The sequence below is a fragment of the Rhea americana genome, unplaced genomic scaffold, assembly GCF_003343005.1.
Source record: "Rhea americana isolate MKP2758 unplaced genomic scaffold, rheAme1 scaffold_82, whole genome shotgun sequence".
Taxonomy (NCBI): Eukaryota; Metazoa; Chordata; class Aves; order Rheiformes; family Rheidae; genus Rhea; species Rhea americana.
Window position 1 is genome coordinate 2518280 of NW_028187001.1, and position 17437 is coordinate 2535716.

Below are 17437 nucleotides of genomic sequence, written 5' to 3' on the forward strand. Positions count from 1 at the left end.
TGGAATAACTTGCTCAAAGAGGTTACTGAGTCTCCGTTCTTGGAGAAATTCAAAAGTCTTCTGGACAGAGTCCTGGGCAACACGCTCTACGTGATCCTGCTTGAGAATCTGTGATTCCGTGAAATACCTGTAAGGCTAAAATCTCACAAATGGCCACAGCACGTTRAGAAATTATTTATGTTCTGCACTGGTTGGCTCTCTTTTCATGTTTCAAGAGAAAGACTTGAAGAGTAAGAATGAATAACTGCTTCCCAGGAATACCCAAAGGCTGAGAAAACAGAGTCATGAAAGAGTATCTATCCACCAGTGTTAGATCTCAAACAAGATGACAGCCTTTCATGATCAGAAAAATCAAGAAGAAATGAAAGAATCTGGAACACCATAGCCTGCACACCAGATGAGTTTTCACTGACTATCACCACTCCATTTACTTCCCACATCACAGTTAGGTTAATGCTTATCTTAGAAATACCACAGCAAACATGAAGCTGAAATGCAACACTTTCAGGGACGCATTTCTTCTATAACCAACCATTAAAGAAATTATGAGAACAAGTGATAAATATATTAATGCAAAGAAGTGGATTCCTCAGTAGCAGTTTAAACATTTCTTTTCTGTCTGGCGAAGACACCTTCATTTAAAACAGACTTGAAGCATTGTCACTATCAGTTGTTCTGGACAGCCAGAAATCTATACTTTAAGATCCTTGAACAAAACTCCCCTAGCACATGCCAGTATCCAAAGAGGAGTGAATAAAAACAAGATTTTTTTTCCCAAAGACTCCCCTTGCCTTTATGCATTCCAATCGTCAATGTTGCAAGGCTGTTACAAAGCTGAATATTTTACCTAAGCAGATGAAAAACTATTAACAGTAAAAGTTACTTACCTCTCTTCAAGTGAGACACCCTGTATCTACTACCATCTCCCACCAATCAAAAGTTTTCCCCCAGTTTACACTTCACAGACGTTGTGATGTCTTAGTCTGGAGTGCCTCTCCAATGTCTGTATCCCAGGTGGATAAAAATGTATGGATTATTTTTAAAAGAAAATATAAGATTTTATTAAAATACGGTTTTATAAAGATGAAATATATGTTTTTAAATATATATTTGAAATTCTGACAGTTCAAATTCTAATAAAGTTAGTTTCAAAGATTAATGAAAATAAGATTAAGAAATGGAGGAGTATTATGCCAATCACTGGGCTGAGGGAGATCTCTGGATAAGCATATAACACTTCAGTGAAACTTTAAATGAGATTATGAAAGAGGGCTTTTCTTCCAGGTACGAAGAACATTTTCTTTTCAACTTCTTTAGCTAGTTATGTTCAATGACTGATTTCCTTCAAAGCTGAAAATGGACTTGAAAATGGGAACTTTATTTTTAAGAGAAAGAAGAGACCTATTCATTCTGAAGTACTCAAGTTCACAGTGACAAAAAAACAGGCAGTTTAACTCATTATTTATCTTCCTCTGTTTATAAAAGTCAATTTTTAAGAGACAAGTTTGAGTTTACTTTCACAACACATACAATATTTTTAAGTAGTTTTAATCAAAACAACAAAAATGAAATGTTGCTATTTTGGATTAATTACATGCTTTTCAGCTGTTAAACTGCAAAAACAAAGGATAAAATATTGTTATCAAAATATGTTAAATATATAGTAATATGTGCATATGTATTATATATATTAAAATAGTACATATGTACAATATCTCATACATAGTACATCTATTATATGTGTGCAGACATATATACACACACTATCTATATAAAATATATCCAGTAAGTATTATATATACAATTATATATTTTTTTAAAAAMCCCATAAGATTCTATTCTTCTAAGGAGCAATATTAGAGTACAGGATATACTAAATTATGAAAGCAGCATATCTTATGTTCACCAAATAAGAGTTTTTCACAGCATACTTTATAAACTAATGCAGTAGATACAACACAAGATCAGAATAGATTACATAACRTGGTGTTTTCTGCTTACTGATTCAAAACTGCATTTGTTTACATCACTGTACTCTATCTGTAACCACAGAATTCTTCTGCTGATAAGATTACACAACAGAAGACAGGCAAGAGTAACCACATCTATCACCCAAGAAAGCAGAGACAACGAAGAAACTAGACAAAGCTATCTTCACTGGCTTGTGAATGAGACAAAAAGAATTACAAGCAGAAAAGGCACCTTTAGAACATAAAGTCTAGTAAAAGATAGTCCTGGTGGCCAATTTATTTTTCCTGTTAAATATGGCCACATTGAACTCCAGTTACTTGCCTGAGATACTACAAAAAAGCACACTTCCTCTGTGAATAGTTAAGCTTTTGACAGTAGGAAAGCTTTGTCTGTAGGTTGGCAAACACCTCTTCAGACAGCATTTGTTTTTAGCAGACAAAAAGAGTAGTGTTCTATATGAGGAGGCATATGTTTTTCGTCTTCTAAAACCTGCATATTTTCTTGCTGTCCACGGCGGAAGAAGCTGGCAGTCATGTTTTCAGGATTTGTACAGCTATTTCTTAGATATCTTAAAGTCTTCTACACAGGCTTGTGTTCAAAATATGTCAGAAGACCACTTTTCTCAAATAAATCTTTTGTGTCTTCCTGACAGATGTTAAACACCTTTGGGTAACAAAAGCATTTGATCTTCCCATGCCACACAATAACCTTCATCTGAAGGCAAGTTACTAAGATGTGCTAATATTCCCACACAAAGATGAGCCCAAGTCTTAAGACCTATCATAGCCCAGGAAGGGGCCAGTCACCTTCACTCCCTAGCACAAAGGATTGTGAGCACCTCTTAGCTACCCTTCACCAAACCTCAGTGCACACAGTTGAAGATACCAAGACTGAGTGAATCTGAGACATCTCCTTCTATTTCTTTTTGTGCTTTCTCAGGAGGTTTAATCTTATCTTATCTGCCAGGAACAGAGCATTTCTTTTAGGATATTTAGACAACAACCATGTAGAAAATCTACAAGCAAAGGGGGTAGGCTTCCTCCATAAACTCCTGGTACAACAATTAAATGGATGACCACTGCTATTATTATAGCAAGAGACAATTATTTACCAAAGGAGCACACAAGCACATAAAGCAACTTGGGCTGAAGGTGGAAGAAAGCTCAAGAGTGTTACACAAAAGTGTTAGCAACRTTTTATGGGGGACAGCTACTCATTTGAAAGCTTTGAAAAGCAGCAGCAACCCAGCTTTGGACAGCAGACCTTTCTCTTACTACATTTTCTTTGTTCCACTAACCCAAACACATTCGTTACTTCTTAAGTCTCATTCTTTAATTTAGCATTTAAGTTAATTCTTGATTAACTTCTCCGGAGATGACACAGCAGAAATCAAACTTTCATGGTACACTATGCGTTTGTAAACAAATTTCTTAAACTGTTCATTTTATCTCCAAGAGCTTGTGAAAGATAGCAGCTGACACAATTTGCTGTGGTAAAATTTGATTCCCAGTATTACCAGTTATCTTCCTGCTAAATTAAGCAGTAGTTAAAGAATAAAGGACTACTTTTTATTTAATATCACGTCTAGGCACACTCTTCTATTTTAAAGTAGGACAACGGTGTCAAGATTGTCAGAGGACAAAGTTGTTTTCACCGAATTATATAGAACAGCTCCAAGAGAAGCTAAATTTAGCATAGTTACTTTAAAACAAAAGTAAAGTATGAACTTATTCATGTTCAATACATATCATTACCTCCCTTCTTTAATCTAACAGTATAGTAATTATCAAGTAAAATCCCATCACCTTCAAAAAAAAAGACAGTTAACAGTTTACTCATTTTCTTCCCTCTTGGATAAAAGCCACCAGGCCTTACCTTTAGCTGCTGTTCTCCCCATGGTAACACTTCTGTGATCTTCCTTCTCACAATAAAAAGGCTGAAGTTGAAAGGCCAGTTAATTCTTCCTTTCAGCCCAACAGTTTCCTGTGGAGTAGTAATACAACATGTTAGGGGAGGGGGGGGTGTTGGGATTTGGGATTTTTTTGTATTGGTTTATAATTATCTTGCCGATTTAAAGTAGAAAAGGTTTAATAAGCTATTTGTAGAATAACACTGTGCAAACAACGGATATATCCAAGTGGCAAGGGTACAGAAGAAACCACATTTTTATTTCATTGTTTGACTGTTCATTGTTTAATGGTTTGCATTTTCAATGGGTTACTAAYGCAAGGAAAGATACGTAACATAATTCATTCTCTCCCCCTTCAAAAAAATAAAACCCACATTACTGAAAAATGGAAGAAAGGCCCTCCAGTCTCACATATGCATAGTTTAACAATCATCACTGTGAACACTTTTGGATAAAGCATACTGTACTTCAGAACTACAGCAGAAGGGAGAACAAAAGTATTGATGTAAGAAGTCTACACAAAGGCATAATTGTTAACTGATACAAGTTGCAATGGCAAGTGGTATCACAGAGAAGAAAGCCTGTTAGGGGTATATTGACTTCAGATAGAAGCAGTGATCCACATCCTTGTAGGCTTTAGAAAAATAGAAGCGTCAACTTAGCTAAACCACTGTAAAACACCAAAAGCAACTTTTTTTTTTCTTTTGCTACTGTTATTTTTCCACTCCAGCATCTAATTTTTTAAATTTTGACTGTATTCAGCTGAAATCAAACTCACTTGAAACTTTTCAGCCTGGGAGCAACAAAATCATCAAATTTATAATCCTCTTCCATCTACGCAAGTGGATGGATTATTACTCAAGTAATAATGAGTAAAAAGATATTARAAGTTCTGAATTATCATTTTTGACCAATTCCTTTGACCATTTAAGTTTGGCTACAGGAAACATTGTTAGAAGCCACACTTTTCAATGTTACATAAAAAGAACAGCAGTGAAAAGCAAGGTATCTACTTGTAATGTCTTGAATCTTATAACCATGTGCCATAAAAATTTAAGTATACATATTGCATATAACAAAAAAAGGTGTCATATAGATGAGTATTTTCCTTAAACTGGGACATTTCTGCAAAATTTAGATCAACTTGCAYACTATGATGGACTGCATGATGAAAACTACTTATACAGTGCAAGTCTCATTGCTAAAATAAATATGGTTTTGAAAATACCAATGAATGAAAAATTCTGTGCCGAACATGCTGCACAGTTATTTAAAAAACTCAAAAGACTGAGTCTTGGAAGTAGATATAAATAAAACTGAATGATAATAAAAAGGAAGCAGTTTTCACTGCACAATAGCATTCACATAAATGATCGGCAGGATTAAGAATAGAAATCCTTTTAAGCCATCAAATAAATTTGAAATACTTGATACTTTTGTAGACTCCCCCAAAAAATTCAAAGCTTTTCCTCTCTAAGTAATAAATTGTGAAAGGTGATGTGGAGTCAAAGTAGCTGTTTTTACAGATTACTTTAAAACAGTGCATGGTTTTTATCTTTTTGTTCCAAGTACCAGATTGCACTTGGTGCAGTAATAAAGATTCCAACCCTGCAGTGATAGTCATCAAGTTTAGCACAACTGGAACGTCTGTCAGAACATAAAAAGGATTCCAGCATTTCATTAGCTTGTGTTGTACCAGATAGGCTATTTTACAGCATGCTCATAAGCCTGTTAAAAATATAGGACAATTTAAAGTTCTGAAAATGATGCTTGAAATAAGGCAAATCCAACAGCAGGAATACAATATATTTCTATTTAGAAGAGGTGCTACTGAAAACCTACTTATACCTACTGTAGTCAATTCTGAGTCACTACTAGCTTGTAGATAGTGCTGTCTGTCACAGAAGACATACTCAAGAAAGGTATTTCTGAGCCTCTTATCTAGCAACTACTGCACGTTGCTGAAGAATAACACAATGAAAGCCAGCTTCCTCCAAAACACAACAGAGTCAGTCTGAAACAAAGTGTAACTTCTTTTGCAGGGGCAGACGTAGAAACAGCTCTTGATTACATCATGTAATTAAGTAGCAAATTGTGAGCAAGGCAGTTAGTCTTTTGCTAACCAACACAAGTCCCTTCAGAATGCTCCCAACATCATCAGCCTGACTCTAACCACAGCCCCCCCTCCCCTGATCAGAAGAAAACAATGACTAAATACGAGGGAGAAGCCCCCAAGGACTTTCGGGAAAAAATTATGGAGAAAGCATGGATCTCAAGGCATTCTTGTATGTGCAACTCATTAGGAAAACAGAGAGAGTGAACATAAAGTTTGGGTTAAGAAAGTAATCTAGCTTTTAGAAATGAAGAGGAAAAATAAGTACAACAAAACAATGTATGAATAAACAGAGATAGAAATGCAATGGCCAGGCTGAAGGGTARTGGAGTTGGGGGCACAAAGGAAAAAAAATGAAAAGCAAAGGTACAAAACCTAAGCTAAGAACAACGCTTGTTGGTCACAAACAGAAAATAACCAAAAAGCATCCATTCAGGGAGTGGAAGTACAGAATCTGTGTGGGGACACCCRTGAGAAACTGTTTACTGTAAACTTCAGGAATTGAAAAGCGACAGAAAAAAAAAGGGGGGGGGGAACAAAAGCATCACATTAGATTCACCGTTAGAATATTTCTAATTAAAAGAATCATGCAGGATCCCAACTCCCAGGAACAGCAATATTTACATCTACATTTCAAATTATCCTGAAATTCAGTTTTACTCCTTCCTTACTTAGCTTCTCCTACATCAGTTACTTGTTTTAAGATCAAATAGAAAGCATTTATCTGCCTTCAATTCTTTATTAAGGTTTTTATTGTCAAGCCCCAAATCACTTCTACTAGCTACCTCCCACTGTGCGAGTCCTTAGTGAAAAAGAAATATATTAGTACATAAGCCTAAACCATTCTTTCTGAGCTGCTACTACGTAATGCTAGATGTCAGAACACAGGATGGAAAATGTTTCCTGTCTGACACTACTATTCTAATTTGGAAAAAAAAATATTCAAACGGCATGTATTGCCACATTTCAAAGAAGCTATTATTTTACAGAAAACGTCAAAATCATTCTGTGTTTTGTCTAATACAATTCTCCATTATCCTTCTTGCTCTAAGCCAATCATTGAACCAAGCTAACCAGGTAAATGTTCTGAAAAAATCGTCCATATTTAGAGCTTCCCAGAGCAAGTTTATCTTGACAGCATACCTGCTCATGAAAATGTATAGAACAGAATTATGGACATAAGCGTTTTATTTAAAAGAAGCCTAAGCACCAAGTAGACTGTGAGCTTAGTTCCCAGTGAAATTATTGTTTTTTGTGGTAGTGACTCAGCATTTCAGACTCAGAGATAAGACAGAGAAGCCAACTTYAGAGGCAGTTAGCTTTCTGACCCTGCCACTGGTATAAATGGAGTAACTTAGAGCTCAGCTCTCCGGTCCTTGGGGGAGTAAGGAACAGTCATTCATTGGCAGTCACAGCTAGGCAAGGGCTGAGGCTCTTCTTTTACACAGATACAAAGCTGTACGACCTCCAGAACTCAGAAGAGGAAACTAGTAAGAAATCCACTCTGAAATACCGATCTTCTTAATTCTAGGTTGAAATAGTCATGTTTGAGACTGTATCTGAACAGGGATTTATACCTTCCCCTCTCTTAATTCTTTTTCTTCTATAGATTCTTCTAGATCAAACTCCCATATGCAAGGGGGGAAAGAATTATACATAGTTAAACAGCAAAAATAGTTAAGAGCAAAGAAAAAGCACAATGTAAACAAAGCAATATCCCCTCCTGATCTTTCACTTACACCAGACCTACACTTTGCTTTTACCTCCACCACTGAAATGTTATTAACTTTAGAAACCTAAGAGTTACAGGTTATAAATGCTGGTCAGTATCGACATGCTCTTACTTCTGTTACCATCCCTTCCCTCCTCCTGCTCATTTGTTACAGACAACACTTCAGAGAGGCATCCATGGAAAGGACCTTCACACTCTCCTCTCTGGACTAACATACAGCGCAAGAGTCATGATTCTGACCTCAATTTCTGTGTAGGGGTAACACAGCCCAATATGCAAGTACAGTTGTTTCCAAAACAACTGTGATTTTTTTTAATTGTTGCATTCCTTCAAAGTTTTTGTTCATGAATTTGGAATACTTTTAAAAACCTAATTACCTTTTCATCTCTTATCTTTTAAATAAAAACATTGTTACATACCATTTTCACAAGTCCTTAAGAGGCTGAAAAGATGGAAGGRAAAAAAAAGCAGAAGGAGACTTAAAACAGTATTTCTATAACTTTAAATACTTCCAAGCCCCTTTGAAAAAACAGGCTAGTTACCCAAAGCAAATTTTATGTGCAGACTCATCAAGTATCCTTTAAGACATAGCAGCATACACCTCCTTGATTTCTGTCACAGAGATTATCAGCAAGCGCCTTTCAGAACATATTGCTCTATCATTACAGAAAAGTAAGATTTGGAAGATTAAAAAAAAAAAAGATTTGCACAAATGTAACACAAGTTTTATAGTTGTAAAAATCAGCATTATTTATCATTACACACCATTTCAAAACAATAGTAAAGATTGGGGTTTTTTTCATTTATACACACAAGCATATAATGAGTAGGTGTTCTGACAAACTTAGTCTAAATTAGAATCTCTTCTAGTTCACCTTCTCTATAAAAAGAGTGAGAATCTTTTCAGGAAAGTAAAATAAACTTCAGTATTTCATATGGCAGCTCTTCTAATGAACCAATAGATGAGAACACCTTCTCTTCTAGTTAATAAAAACAGAGTTAGGAGAGCTAGACTTTTGTCAGATTTACTGGTTTTCAAAGGGAGCAAATATTAGGTATATATTTGAACTTTGTTATAATAATACATATTTCTTAAGTGGTGTTAAGGAAAGTAAGTAGGTAATTACTGCTTTAAAAATCATTTTGTACTGTCATTTGCCCTAACATCAGGATGAAGTTTTCTGCATTTGCAAAGTTTCTTAGAAATACATTGGCAGTGTACAACTCACTATGTATCAAATAATTAACATAAACCTCTAAGCTGTCAACAGTAAAATGCCATCTGTAAACAGTCTGCCCTTTATACAGGTAAGTTTATGACCTGCTTTAGAATATGAGCAACTGTACTTACAATAAGTCATACACTTCAAAACCATAACCTCACAATCCATACTGACTGTATTATTCAGTACAGAGCAAGGCACTGTGTATTTTAAAAAGCAACATTAACCGAATTTAGACCAAAGACTTGTCGCAAAACTTCCTGAAATGAGAAATGAATACTTTATGGGAATGGCAGAAAACAAATGTCTCAGTAAAATAATATAAGCAGTATCAACTAATAACAGAAATACCTTATGTCAAGTAGATTTATTGTTTACTAATTTGACAGTAATTAAAAAAAATTGAAGTAGAAAGTTTAGAGTTGCTCTAATGTTACCAGTGGAAAATAAAAACAGCCCCTCACCCCCCTGATCCTGCCTGAAAAGCTTGAAGATGTGGGGTTGTAAAAACCTGAAAAAGGAAATGGTATGTGTGAAGTCAGCAGTTCAGCCAGGCAGCTGGAACCCAGTCTATTAACAGCTTTAAATATTCTTAAAATGCCAGTCTTCCCACATGAAAGGGTATTTTTAATGTTATATTCAAATAAATTAAAATATAGCTCAAAGCATTTACATTTCTGTCTATAGTAAAACTGTTTGTCAGACTGTATTTACTAATATATATTTACAGTAGCATTAGAGTTTGACAAACCGTTTAAACATTTTGGTAAATTCACCTCTCTAATACCTCTGTGTTATTTTCCACTTCCCTCTTCAAGCCTGCAGCATTGTTCCTAAAAACATTCATCAATATTATTCAGCATGACTTCACTCAAATCAAACTCAGATTTCTGTCATGAAACAAACCAATTAGAAGATGCACAAAAAAAAGGTACAATAAGCACTGCATTCCCGCATGAAATTCTATATATACACACAGATTTATCTTCTCCTCCTTCAGCTCAGCCTCCCTTGACACAGAAGAGAGCTTTCTAACTATTTGTTCTGTGAAGCACTATGCATACCTTTAGCACAGTGCAAATAAGACAGGTAAGGGAGAAAAGAAATTGCTATTGCAAACAGTAAGAGATGCCCAGAAGCTGGTATGGAATGGGATGCTCCAGATCCCTATATAGCTTTTCTGCACTTGTCTTTTACAGAAAACAAGCAATATCAACAGTTTTAAATGCAGCAATCTGAGAGAGAGTGTGTACACAAGGGGGCTAGGAGCAGAAAGACAAGCAGAGGAAGAAGGGCAAAAAGAGATTTTACAACCTGTTAGACAACTTTGGCTTCCTTCTTTCTACCTTGCCTCCAAATTCTAAAAGAATTGTGGAAGCTCAGTTCCGATATGATCTAATAGAGCCCTATCCACGCTTCGCGGAGCTGACATCCATCCCTGTGATCCAGAGTTGTTATTAATCCAACAGAGTAACCAGAAAAACACAATCATCTTTTATTTGCTGCAAAAAATCTATGAGCAACAAATACAGAGCACAGCTTTTTTTTTTTTTTAATTGGTAGCACAGAGAATAGTCTTGGGACATTTCTGTATATCATCAGTCTATTCTGAGCACCTCACATAAGTTAAGCTTGTTCTGAAGCAAAAGAATTTGCCTCTCCTGGCTTTTACTCAATGTCAACAGTAACACACTTCTGCTACCATCTTCCTCCAGCGCTTATGGTATCTCCTGCCTCTCTCCCAAGAATCCAAACAATACGACGCTAACTGGGACTAGCAACCACTGTTCATTAACAAGGGCAGAGCTTGCCTTATCACATCTGTCCCCTGCTGCAACACACTGCAACGTATGCTCCTTTACATAATGGGACAGCTACACTACACTGGTACCACATGCTGCCTGCTGGTGTCTAATCAGGGCACGCACGCACAGACACACACGCACACACACAAACCAAAATTAAATTAACCCTCAAGGAATTTCCTGATACCTCACTTTTCAGAGGATGTTTCTGAGGGGAGGAAAACCCAAGGTGGCTGATTATAGCCTTCACTGCCCAGCTGCATTCTAGGCACACCCACTCCCCACCGGACTGGGCATACCCGCGCTACTGGTAGTTACAGCTTTCCTTCCCCACTTCTTATTTCTTTAGGAAAGAAACAATCCTTCTCCAATCCCCTTCCATAAGGGAGTGGAATCCTCGTCAGATATTGCCAAAAATATTTGCACAAACATTCACAAGCACTGTTCAATGTCGCTAGACATTTCTGCAGATAATAAAGTGCTGACAGGTCACAAAAAAAAAAAAAAAAAAAAAAAAGCCAACGCTAAGCAGCATGGAGAGGCAGACAGCTGCAAACGCTCCACCATAGAATCTGCCATACTCCTCAAAAAATGTAAGAGGTTGAAAATCCCAAAGCATCAGGTAATATCCAAAGTAAGTCAATCTCCTCATTCCTAATTTCTGGGATGACTATCTGATTATACAAAACAGGATGAGACCAGGTGTAACAGGACAGCCTCCCCCACCTATTCCCCGGATGTGCAATTGGTTGTGTGCCAACACTGCAGCCCAGGCAGGGGCAGAGCAGCCAGCCTTCTGCTGCCTCCTTCAGGAAGGTGCCATTCCCGCACATCTGCCGCACAGGGCTTCTACTGTTGAGTACTGGAGAATTCAGCCATTAATCCAGGCAGCATTTTTCCTACTGCAAGCTAGCAAAAATATTACTCATAACATACAGATAATATTTACCAGGTAATTATAATGCTGTTCTTTTCATGATTAAAGCCAGTATGTATCTTCTGACCTTTCCAGAAAACTGCCTGCCTCTTTCAAGTATACTGTATTCATACAAGAGATTTAATATCAAAAGTGCCATCAAACATACTAGCAGCTCTTTTAATCTCTGAACCTTAATATATGACAGTGTCACTAACATGCTTCACCAAACTTAACAGCTCTGACATCCTTTCACATTCCTCCATATACAAATTCATTTTTACAAACTGTTCTTTTTAAACAGGTTTTCAAAAGCATCCTTTAGAACTGCACTCATTCCCCTGAATTTTCCTGTGTTAATCTACAATAGATTTCATATAATACATAAATAATGGTACACACTTCACTCATGTACCTCATCAAAACAGTGCTACTCTCTTGTAGGTTTTACTAGCTTCAGATGGTCCCTGAACTAATATATGCTAGAGAGAGAGACTGGCTGAAGGCTTGGTCATGAACTAACTAAAAGGGATATCATATTACCTTGAGAAGACAGAAAACTTAAATTTCCACTAGAGAAGGTCATCTCTTTCACCTAAAGTCAAGACTTCCTTGGTATCTCAGATAAAATTTGACCTGATTTGTGTAGCTGAAAGCCTAGAATCAACTAATTTAACCAGGCTATCTACCTTCAATACCTTACTTGCTTTTAGATTACAATATACCAATGGGGAGCTGCACAGAAAGCACATCATATACAGGGGAAAAACTATCAATTCAAAAATATTGTTCATACTGAAGCTGCATATAACATTGTTCTAACAAATTTGAAGTACTTTAAGACTAGTCTGGACAGAAGATATCTAAACAGCATCTTTCTTTTGGGACAAAAAGGCAATCTCCTACTAAAACAAGCAGAAAAGTAAAACTTTGTTAAAGATTGTAGTATTTCAGAAAGACCTTGCATAAACACAAGATATTGAAGTATTACATGCAAAAACAGCCTGATTTTTTAAAAAATTGGAAGAATCAGAACCTGACAAATCCTTATTGGACAAACTTAAGATTCTACTGTGGGCAACCACTGCATATGGAATGCTAAAATCATGGTCCCAAAAAAATGACTTATGATAATTCAATTAACAATGTAGCCATCAGCTACAAAAGAATGTGAACTATTTATCAGATCAGAAGATAGATGAGGTAACTCAGAGAGCAGAAACATAAGATCACAGCCCCTAGGCGTTAAGTAAGTCCTAATGAGAGAGACTACACAAGGTACCATGCATGAAGGTGAAAAGAGATATATATGTATGTAGAAACTCTCCACAGAAATCCAGAAACACTCAGATCAGGCTCGCTTATTAGGACAAACACCATGTTTTCCTAATTCAACTCTTCAAGGAGTTAGCAGGAACCATACACACCCTTATAATATATCAAGCATAATCCCCCCATCCTTTTTTATTCTTAAGAAACAGCTGCATCCAGCAAATCCTAAAACTTGTCTGAATCTTCAGGTGCCCAACTGCAAGAAAATAACAGCTGCAGACTCCCTTCAGTTCCTTCAAAATATTAAGCTTATCCTAGAAGGAATTCAGGAAAGTAGGAAGAAAGTAGAAGGAAAAAAAMCACAGTACATTAGCACTTGGCTTTGGACCCAAGTTGGTTTTTGTTGTCCTATTTCAATGACATAGAAGCTAAGGCAATAAAGTTACTTTTTGTGATTGGGATCTTTTGAAGCAATTTGCTACAGTGATTTGCCCCCCTATGTCCAATGATTTAGTTGCATGTACCTGTGCCCAATATTCAGCATATACAAAAGAGAGTATCTGAACAAGCCCAACCAAAATAGGTAAGAAGGCTTGCAAACATAGTTGTTGCTTTCTGAATAGCTATGATGCAGCTCCTGTCTTTCCTCCATATACACACACACACACACACACACACATATACACACATATACATATATATCCTTGTTAACAAAAAGGAATGACTAATAAGAAAGACATGCAACTATCTCCAAGTATCACCACCGCTATTTATGCACTGGTTACTCTTTGCCTATACACCTGTTGAAAATAAACAGGAAACCTGCTCACAACTGGCTCAGATACATGAAGCCATCCCCACCATTTCCCGCAGCCTCAGCTGGCCATTACAAGAATGGACTGTTTCATATGATCCCTGTCTAAGCAGCAGCTGGCACAAAACCACCTCCTCCTCATCCCACAATGCATACATATACTAGGAGAAATCACAAATAAGAATATAAGTTATATAAAGGCAATGTGGGGAGTTTATATACACACACAGACGAACCGAACTGATCACTTACCAGGTCCTACCTTGCTGCTCCCAGAACAGGAGGCAACAGGGCTGCTCCACCTCCACCACTGCCGCAGGAGCAGGATGCCTGCCCACAGCACCACTGTCCATTCAGAACAGTCAGCTGACAGGTGTGTGAAACACTCACATATGAGCAGTGGCACTGACATAGACATATACTCTTAGAAGAAACTACAACTCACTTAAGGACTTAATAAGCTGTGCACATATAGCACATGTATCTCACCATTATTTCTGCATTGCAGTTATGACCGATAAACTTAACTATATAAAACTAGTTTTAAGAGTTTTCTTTCTGCCATTAAATCAAGGTATCATCAAATTACAGAAGACTTGAACCTTCAACAGAGCCATACAAATTGTATTAGCAAAACACTGTCATATACCAAAATGCAAATTATAGTCAAAAAGAATCATTCATCAAATCATATTGGAATGCTAATAAATATTGTGGAACTTGAATTTACATTAAATCAAACTACAAAGTAAAAGTATTTGCAAAACATCAAGACTGTTATATGTAATGAAAATGTTTATAACATGCAAGCACAAATCATTTTACATTTAACATTTCCTGTGCTCTGTATTTACGAACTGCTCTGTTAAGCCTTGACAACTTTGTACAGGATTTTTTTGGCCCTTTCCTGCATGCTGGAAAAATCTTAGCCTCCTGGCCCATTTTCCATGCATTTCTTGTATTTTAGAGAATACTAACAGCATAGTCCTCTATGATTAAGATTTTAATCTCTGGAAGAAGTAACCAGCACTAAGATTGGATGCCTAAGGCTATTTCTTTAAAACTTGAATAAATAAAAATTTAAATTCCCAGCAGATGCAGAGGTAAAGAAGCTGGTTAACAGCTCCTCTTCTGTAACTCCTTCAAGTACTGTACTTTCTCCAATTTGCTCTATATTTACTCTTGGAAAACACTGCAGTACAGTATYAAATGGTATCTTAAAAGGCTATCTTAAAACACGCAAGAGCCCTGCATTTCACCCATCCTTGTTTGAGGCATATGCACCCAGACCAATAACAGTCAGCTGCAGTCATGGACAGCTAATGACAAATGTAATTTCTTCTTGTTGATGTGATTTAATGCCAAAGGATAATTACTGAAGACTTAATTCCCCCCCCCACATCCATTCTATTATGGATTGACTGCAACAGTAAAGAGAGTAGACATGGCTCACCCTCAACTCACAACTCTATTTGAATATTAAAAAATAGGGAACAAACTCATGAGAAAGGACACCCATGTGCAAAGGGCAGAAGGAGCTATCTACATTTGCTTTAGCCTTTTCACATTCTTTTCTCCTAAGGAGAGCTGAGTCATCATTTTACATATGCAGTTTTTGGATAGATGTTGGAATAAATACATTCTTAGTACTATAAATTTCACACTAGTGGCCAGATCGGTTTTGCAATGGAAACACTCTCCAAGGCCTCTTTTGAACTTAAGTAGCTACTAAGAAAACAATATCTCTACCTCATTAGAACACTATCTGGATATAGTAAGAAAATCAGCCATAGAGGGAAAAAAAAGAAAAAAAAGAAAAAGGAAGAAAGAAGACATCTGCACATTCAAAGTAGTAATATGTACCAAGTATGAGAAAACGTATTTTAGAGGTCTGTCACTGCTCCTTCAACTGAACTTCCCTAAGTCAAGATCAACACTTAATGTCTAATCAAACTATAAAAATAACCTGATGTGGGACATTAGAACCAAAAGTTAGCTTTGCATATATACTCAGCTTCAAATTAGTGTGAAGCACAATACTAAAGTACTTGTAGCTAGAACACACACTCAAAAGCATTTTTTTTCAGAATCTGAACAGTACTATAAAAATATTTAATACCAGTTGACCTGCAAGACATTACACAAACTACATGAACCAGAAAACTACAACATTAACTCTGTCAGCTAAGCCTCAAGTAAAATCATGAAACATTACTTTTATATTCAAAAATGGACCGTGTTGTATAGCAGTTAGCTTTATAACATTAAGTATTTCAAGGTCAGAACTTCAGTTTTACCACATACTCTTCCCCATTGCCTCCCGCTTACATAACTGTGAGACTGCCCATAAATAGGGTACCAGCAGGTGTGTTTTCAAAGCACTTTTTCTTCACATCAATTCAAACAACATCACCCTTAAATAGTACTGACATTTTATTGTACCCTAAGGGAGAAAAAGCAGTTTCCCTTGCCCCAAAGCAACAGTCTGGCTGTAAGAGTGGTCTCCCTAAGTACATTGCCATGAAGCCCACTCTAGTGTTTGGCAGGCTATTGCAGTCAGAAGAGCACTTGATGGTGGGTCCTGGAGAACTGGTCACTCAAGCTGTTCACTCTCCTCTTTATTACCTGCTGTTAATATGAGAGCATAAACATACCCGTAATACAGAAAACGCCTTCCTAAACATTCTTTTTCCCACCTGACCACATGCCATAGTACTTACTGACAGTGACTAACAGAGCACTTTGCCACTTTCTTGTAACCAAGATGTGGTATGAAAATTTTAAAAGTTCAAATGTTTAAGAATGCCATTCCTCGAATAATAAAAAAAATCAAATCAAACAAATTTGTATTGAAAAGTTGTTTACAAGTCACGTAGAGTATGCTCTGAAAAGCTATAATCATATCTACAAAGTATTTGTTTTGTAAAGTTTAATCACCAAACCTAGATTAGTTAGAATATGCATGAGTCACAAGTGAGGTTTACATTACCAGACCTCACAAAGATAGCAGTATCTAACCTCTGCATTACACCTTTTAGGCTTCAGAATTATTCTGAGCCCAAGTAATCAGTGAGAAACAGAAAATAACCATAGGGAAAGGCTTTTAAGTTTTAATTGCAATAAATGAACAATTAGACGCTTTTAGAAGCACAGAAAGAGGCATTCTATTCCTGAAGTCTAACTGACCATGCAAGCAAACTTTAGAAACGTTTCATTTAATTACTACAGTACCACACTCCGAGTTGCAATTTGATTTAGCTGACGACAGCGATGAGCAAAGAGCGCTCTTTACGAGTGTTACAACGGAATTTTTCATGCTTTGCTTAACTACTTTTTTATGGATTACCACGTATCCGTAGAAAGGACAATTCACGACGCAAGAAATCCGCTCTGAAGTCAGCAACCAATTTACACCACGCGCAACAGTTCACCTACAAACAAGACACCACAACACGCGGCAAGCGAGCATGAAGCGCCCCCCGCCCGGCCGAGCCCCCTCATGCAGCCTCCAAACGGAATCGTAGTGCCAAAAGCAGTAACGGGAGCACGCTGAAGCCGCACACACCCGCTCGGCATCGCCGCGCTTTAAGGGGCGCCTCCCCGCCCGGCGTCACGGCAGGACCTCGCGCACCTCGCGGGGAGGCCGGCGACAGGCGCAGCGCCGCGGCCCCCAACCGCCGCC

The 17437-nt window shown here is 37.1% G+C and overlaps 1 protein-coding gene across 5 annotated transcripts in view; it reads right to left on the reverse strand.

Annotated features, from left to right (window-relative positions):
* The window catches only part of SCML2 (Scm polycomb group protein like 2), a 75434-nt gene that overhangs the window by 56818 nt on the left and 1179 nt on the right, over window positions 1-17437 (reverse strand). For 4 of the 5 annotated variants that reach the window (XM_085323092.1, XM_085323091.1, XM_085323088.1 and 1 more), the window contains exon 2: window positions 3847-3954. In XM_085323092.1, coding sequence (XP_085179218.1) covers window positions 3847-3868 — 22 coding nt within the window. In that variant the 5' untranslated portion in view covers window positions 3869-3954. Of the gene's footprint in view, window positions 1-3846; window positions 3955-17320; window positions 17378-17437 lie in introns of those variants that run through there. The other variant, XM_085323090.1, reaches the window with a different exon arrangement.